Genomic DNA, 7,122 nt, shown 5'->3' on the forward strand with positions numbered 1-7,122 from the left:
CCGCTCGTTGAAACTTTGAGCCGGATGAAGGAATCTTAGAGAACGGATATGCTGCATCATTCATAATATAATGGCATTGAATTGGATGGGCACACATGGAAAAGGGCTTACTCGTCCATGCGTGGCGCGCCCCTCTTCCTCAATCCCATTCATGATTCCAGCACAAGAGAATAAAAGAGGAGAGGGGAACTTGGAAGGGGGAAAAGAAAAACCTGTAACAAAAATGCTCTCAGTCTTTTGCCGAATCAGGGCAGCCCATCTGAGGATTTTGAGGCTCAGATCACTATCATAATGATAAAATCTGTGTGAGTGGTGGGTCGATCGGCAAAAGCAAATGCGCAAACAATCGATGGATCACAGCACAATCTTTATTATTATTACCGCCACTTGAAAGTTGAAGTTGGGCAATTTTGTTTTTGCAAGACTGAATAGAGTAATGTAATGGGCAGATGGATTGTGATGTGATTAATAATGTGACGTGAAGATGGATTGTAGGTAAAGTACCAATTCTACTGTTACTGTAGTGCGGGTGGTAGCATCAGACAGAAAAAGAATTAAGGGCTTTTGCAGCACCGGGTCTCCACATCACATCGCAACACGCAGCACAAAAAGAGCGTTGGAGTTGGATCAATCGGCGGTAGCCCAATTTCAGCTAAAAATATATATATTTGAGTCAACATGATCGATCAATTTCAGATAAAATATCCACAAATTGAGCCAACGTTCGCAGTCAACTTCTGTAGAAAAAAATACCAATTTTGAGCCAATACAATTTCACAAAATTACACTGATCATGCTCTGTTTTGAGATAACTAGTTAAACGATTTTGAGCCAATGTGTATGCTAATTTTGGAATAATAATAATAAACATCATCTGGGCTCAATATACTTCCAATTTCAGAGTTTACAATTTGGGGCCGCCTCGAGGCTCTCGGCCGTCCATCATCATCATCATCATCATCATGTGGCATGCCGTGTTTTGGCCCCTCTTTCTACGTACCCTGTTTCTTCTGCATTCATTGCTTGGGCTTTGGAGAGGCTGTTGCATTTTGCCCCAAAACGAGGTGACCACCTTCCGAGCCACGCGAAAAGTCCGACGCCCTAGAACCCCAAATTCCTCTCTGAGTCTCTCTCTCTCTCTCTCTCAGAGTTGGAACTTGGCCTCTGCTCCTCTGGACCTCTACTCGCTCCTGGAAGTTGGAACTTGGCCTCTGCTCCTCTGCTCCTCTCTCTCGCTCTCTGTGTTTTGTGCTTGTCCGACCTTTACTGAAAACGACAGCCCACCTCGTCTTTTTGCCCTTTCCCTAAAACCCATCTCCTGTTCCGGCCCTCGAGACGGCTGGCTTGACACCCACGCAAGCTGTCCTAACGTCCCTGCCCCGCCCCCCAACCTGCATTTTTGTTCCATTTAACCTTAGGGTTTCTTTGGTGTGTCAATATAAGCTAGTCTCTTCGTCCCCTGCCTCGATCAACCCATTCAGCTCTTTTTAGCTCCAAATTACTCATCAAACAGGAATGACAACCCTGGACATGGAAGCTTTGGTGAACAGGGTCACAGGGGAGGATGCGGGGGGCATTCCCAAGACTAAGATTGTGTGCACTCTTGGCCCCAAGTCCAGGGAAATCCCCATCATTGAGCGCCTCCTACGTGCGGGCATGAGCGTTGCGAGGTTCAACTTCTCCCATGGATCTCATGAGTACCACCAGGAGACCCTTGACAACCTCAGGATCGCCCAGCAGAACACCCAGATTATGTGCGCTGTGATGCTTGACACCAAGGTCTACTCTTGTACTTCTTCTATCTAAGTTTCATTTCAAGGGTCTGGCATTTGCTATTCTGGTTCATGATCACATTAATAATTATGCGAAGAGTGTACTGTTTTCATAACGCAAAGTTCTGCCCTTTTCGTAATGCAAATATTTCTTTGCTGTGCCACTTGCGTTTTGATTTACCCAGTTCTGTTGATGGGCTGTTTGTATCTTCCCTTTGTTACCAGTAGTTGGTGATGGTACTTTTTTCCTGGCTACAGCACGGTATGCTGTGCCTGCACTCGGTCCATGTTAGATGACCACAAACACAGCCTGTAATTACTACTAGATACTAATAAGTGGAGTCAGTCGTTTAAATTGATCAGTTTGGCGTGATGCAATTCTGTTGATTGTGGATGGAGAGAGCTTTTGGTGATCGAGGTTAATAGAAGAAGAGCGTAATAGTAGAGGAGTACTGTTTAAACCCTGGTTTTGATTTGCTATGTGGTGGCTACCAATATTGTGCAGGTCAGCGAAAAACATAGTGCAATAGTGTAGAGTGTGTATTGAAGCTTCACTTTAAGTCTAGTCGCTTCATGCCCTGATCTACTACTATCAGTATGTCGAGAGTTTTCATAGTGGGAAGTATGACTTTCCAGATGAATTGTTCCAGCAGAGCTGAGATGTTCTTAATTCATGAACATGTTCTTCTTATCATCTGTGTTGCAGGCGCTGTTGACCAATTCAACATTGACTATAATCTGATTATTTTTTTGTGCTGAGCCTGTATTCCGTTTTTTCTGTATTGATTACTTGTGTGAGCTTTGTCTTAAATCTTTAAAATGCCTTACTCAAAGTTTGATGCTGGAATATTTCCTGCCATTAATTTTTTATCGTACACAGGTGTGGCTAGTCAACTGTTCTCAGCTTTGAGTACTTGAACAACCATTCTTATTAGCTTCATAAATTGATGCTTAGAATTCCAAAATGCATAACTTGGCAAATTTCAATACTGTAACATTTTCTAGCCTGGATTATCGTCTCTATCATAGACAGCTATTACTAGTCCCAAGTTCTCAGTTTCAGAACACACATTTGCAAATGTACTGCTATCTTTTTGTTTGGGAATATCAATTTGTTGATTCAGAACTTCATTCACTATGCAAAGTAATCTAACTAAATGTCTTATTTATTGCAGGGGCCTGAGATTCGAACTGGATTCCTGGAAGATGGGAAGCCCATTCAACTGGTGGAAGGCCAAGAGCTGACTATATCCACAGATTATAGCATTAAGGGGAACTCCAAGATGATATCTATGAGTTACAAGAAACTAGCACATGATTTGGCTCCTGGAAGCACCATTCTATGTTCAGATGGCACGATCACGCTGTCTGTCCTATCATGTGACCCTGAGAGTGGGACGGTAAAAGTGAGGTGTGAAAATACAGCAGTGTTGGGTGAGAGAAAGAATGTCAATCTTCCTGGTGTAGTTGTTGATCTTCCTACCTTGACTGACAAGGATGTGGATGACATTTTAAATTGGGGTGTTCCAAATAGGATAGATATCATTGCTCTTTCCTTTGTCAGGAAGGGATCAGACCTTGTGTCTGTACGGAATTTATTGGGGAAAAATGCAAAAAGTATCTATCTAATGTCAAAGGTAACATGATTCTGCTCCAGTATGGCTGCTCTTGGACAAGTGTTTATTAGTAGTAAATGAAGATGCTAAGTCAGTTTGCCACTTTAGATGGATTGTTTAGTGCTTAAATTTTTTTGGTGGATTATTAAGGTTTGTCATTTCTAATGCTGTCTAGGGAGCCCATTGTGTCAATCTCTCCAAAGAATTATTTCCAGAGTGGATTTAAAGGCTAGCTGTGAATGAATGATAGTTCCTGAAAGTACAACTTTTTACAGTGGCAACTATGTGTGTATGCGAATAGTCTAATTCAAACAGCATCTATGAAGCTTCACAGAAGGTTTGCTGTACAGTGAGATGCCTGTATTTTTGGATGCCATGAAAATGTCCTTGTAGGTGATCTGTCAGGTGCATTACTTAGTGCCAGATGCAAAGGTGTCTCTCCTTCTCCTGAGAGGGTTATCAGCAGGACTGAATGATTTAGATGCCATAGAATTTTTATTGCACCATTGCTGCAGTGTATTGGATGCCCAGGCTAATTTGATGTTTGAATTTTCTTTTGGGGGGCGAGAAGGCGATTGACCTGCATAGGGTGGAGAAAAGCTTGAGAGCTTTTCACGTTTCAGGCTTTATGTAGCAGCCCATCTGTACTTTTTGATACGGTAGCTTATTGTATTAAATATTTTGTGGAAAATGTAAGAGGAGATATGTCTTATAGCTGCAGAGGAAGTCTCACTGGATTACTATTTTCCTTTTTGCTTTGTTTTGCTTCTCTGCTTTTTCTTTTTTGTTTTATTCAATATGATCTCTTCCTGAAAGATGCATCTGTTTATTGTTGGCAGATTGAAAATCAGGAAGGACTAGTGAATTTTGATGAGATTTTGAGAGAGTCTGATGCAATCATGGTTGCCCGAGGTGATTTAGGGATGGAAATACCGGTTGAAAAGATCTTCTTAGCACAGAAAATGATGATATACAAATGTAATGCAGCTGGGAAACCTGTAGTGACTGCTACTCAGATGCTTGAGTCAATGATCAAGTCTCCTCGACCCACCCGGGCAGAGGCTACAGATGTGGCCAATGCTGTGCTTGATGGAACTGATGCCGTGATGCTTAGTGGGGAGAGTGCAGCAGGGGCCTACCCTGAGTTAGCAGTGAAGACCATGGCATGCATTTGTCTTGAAGCAGAATGGTCTCTGGATTATAATGCTATTTTCAAAGAGGTGATGAGATCAGCACCACTTCCAATGAGCCCCCTAGAGAGTCTTGCCTCTTCAGCAGTGCGAACAGCCAACAAAGTCAATGCTTCCCTTATCGTGGTACTCACTCGTGGTGGTACAACAGCCAAGTTGGTTGCAAAATATCGTCCATCTGTCCCAATTCTCATGGTGGCAGTTCCAGTCTTGACTACTGACCATCTTACATGGTGCTGCAGTGAAGAGTCACCTGCAAGGCATAGCCTTGTCTACAGGGGTATGATCCCAATGCTCGCGGAGGGCTCTGCCAGGGCCACTGACACAGAGTCTACTGATGCTATCCTTGATGCAGCATTAAAGTCAGCCACTGCCAAAAGGCTGTGCAAAGTTGGGGATGCTGTGGTTGCTATCCATCGGATTGGTGTTGCATCTGTCATTAAGATCATGGATGTGAAGTGATGGGACTGATTCAAGTCAGTTGTTAACTGATGGAATTGCATCTTGCACGCATTGTAACGAGAAGAAAATTGAGGACCAAAGGGAGAGGTGTAGTGTATTTAAGCCACAGTTCTGCTGTTTTACAGGCATTCTGCAGTTTTGAAAAATAAGCACATGACCGTGTGCTGTGCTTAACTGCATGCACGGCATATTTGGCCTGCAATTTTCCCAGGGCATTTATTGCTCATAATTCTAGTCGTCTCAAGATTGAGATGACAGAACACTTAAATTAGTCGAAACTGCCTCGTGAACTTTATTCGAAAGTAAGAGACTTAAGTTTTGCTCGTCTGCAGTGAGTTTTTGAATGTTCTGTGGCCAGGGTTCTTAATCACTCTTTTCCCCTTTCTAGCTAGTATGAGTTGTTTTTGGGTTTGATTGCATGTTGTAGGTGTTTGCTAGATGTTGGTTATACTAGTTGCATGTGTGTTGTAGTAGATTGAGTAATTGAGCAAAACATGGTGGAACTAATGTAAATATGGGTATTTTGCTGTTAGGTTAGGAATGATAGGGTTTTCATAATTGCCCAACCACTAGTGTAATAAGTGCTAGTGCTTGGTGCTTTTTAAAGTTATTTTGTTTCACACGATTCGATTGTGTGCGCACTCATGGTGTGCCATTGACATTTTCAGTCATTAGCAACAGACTGCCAGCAACTGGCAGCTTGTGCTTGTGATCACATTGGATTTGCTTTGGTATATAACATGTGCAGGCTAAGTCTAATGTTCGGCTTGGATTATGAATTATTTAAGTGCTTTTATCTATTGTTGATCAGCTTGGATTATGAATTATTCAAGTGCTTTTATCTATTGTTGATCCTCATGAAGATGCAACTTGCGACTGAACCATCCACCCTACGTTTGGGAAAAGTGCTTGTCCAATCCTTGGTAAGGTTTCCGACGAGACAAGGTGGTTGGCCCTAGCACTCTGTTCAACCAGGGTCAGAATAACATCCATCTAAAGATGCAAGAGGTATGGGGATATTCAAGCCATGAGTTCACCTTCTGGGGTCACAACTTTGTATGGCTATAAGCAAATCAAGGGGATAGTAAAGGGGATTATGATATCACGTGTCTCTCTGTATGGACTTGACTTCTAAGGGGGCCTGAAGTACATGCCATGTCCGTTCCCAAGCTATGGGCATTTAGTTCATTCCTTAAAATTACTCCTTTTTTAAAGTCAGAAGTACATTTATATTGAGTGGCCATTTAGAGAGAGCTTGCCCTGCCAGACTTGATTGTGAAGACCAACACCACCATTTGCTGTTGGAAGCTAAGGATTGTTCAAAAGGTATGCTACACCTAAAAACTTCAGCTTTCAACAATAAGTAATGGCGGTCATTTTACAAGTGGTGTTTGTCAATGCCTAGAGGATTCTTTCTTATTGATTGGATACAGAATAGAATTGGTACATATGTTAACGTTTTCTTCCAAAGGATTCTAGACTTGGTTACTCCATCTAGTCATAGACCTCTAGCTTGCTCTCTAGACAAAAAATGTGAATATCATACTACCATACATGTGAGTCATGCTCCCTATTGACTTACTTTAAAGGAAAACATATGGTTCAAAATACTCGAGTGCTCTTTAAAGTGACATGAGGGTAATTGTCCATGCTTCAATAAGAGGATGCTTCAATAAGTGCCCATGAACTTCAAGTAAATAGCTTCTTAAACAAAAATATGGATATTGAGCATAAAATTTGCATAGATTGCTCCAATATTGAGCGATAAACAAATACGAACAATCAAATTTGGCTTTCTAGGTGGAAGTAGGTTAATTTCAAAGGCATAAATAAGCTCAATAAATACTATATATTGATATTTGAGAATTGGCAATTGGATGTAGTTGAAACTTGGTCGGTTCATTTCGAAGGCTTAAATAAATTGAATAAGTAATATATTGATATTTGTGAATTGGCAATTGGATGAGAATTGGTAATTTTGTAATGAACGAAGTTGAGAGGAGAAAGGAGAATGAGCTGAAGAGAGAGAGCGTAGGAAGAGAACGAAAGACTAGAAGAGGAGAGAGAGAGAGGAGGGAAGAA

At 41.7% G+C, this 7,122-nt stretch overlaps 1 protein-coding gene across 1 annotated transcript; it reads left to right on the plus strand.

The window, feature by feature from the left end:
- The first annotated feature begins 1,021 nt into the window (after positions 1-1,021).
- Positions 1,022-5,363, plus strand: LOC148019863 (pyruvate kinase, cytosolic isozyme-like). Its single transcript, XM_087700068.1, has 3 exons — positions 1,022-1,779; positions 2,948-3,409; positions 4,228-5,363. Exons 1-3 carry the CDS (start codon positions 1,516-1,518, stop codon positions 5,038-5,040), a joined length of 1,539 nt encoding a protein of 512 aa, XP_087556194.1. The 5' UTR covers positions 1,022-1,515; the 3' UTR covers positions 5,041-5,363.
- The last annotated feature ends 1,759 nt before the right edge of the window (positions 5,364-7,122 follow it).

Source organism: Lygodium microphyllum, chromosome 19 (genome assembly GCF_053477565.2).
Source record: "Lygodium microphyllum isolate KBCC chromosome 19, Lygodium_microphyllum_v1.1.10, whole genome shotgun sequence".
Taxonomy (NCBI): Eukaryota; Viridiplantae; Streptophyta; class Polypodiopsida; order Schizaeales; family Lygodiaceae; genus Lygodium; species Lygodium microphyllum.

Excerpts from the sequence above, each read along its gene's own strand:
- LOC148019863 (XM_087700068.1), top strand. The coding sequence starts at position 1,516 with ATGACAACCCTGGACATGGAAGCTTTGGTGAACAGGGTCACAGGGGAG. Across the intron at positions 1,780-2,947 it reads CTGTGATGCTTGACACCAAG|GGGCCTGAGATTCGAACTGG; the intron begins GTCTACTCTTGT and ends TATTTATTGCAG. Across the intron at positions 3,410-4,227 it reads GTATCTATCTAATGTCAAAG|ATTGAAAATCAGGAAGGACT; the intron begins GTAACATGATTC and ends TATTGTTGGCAG.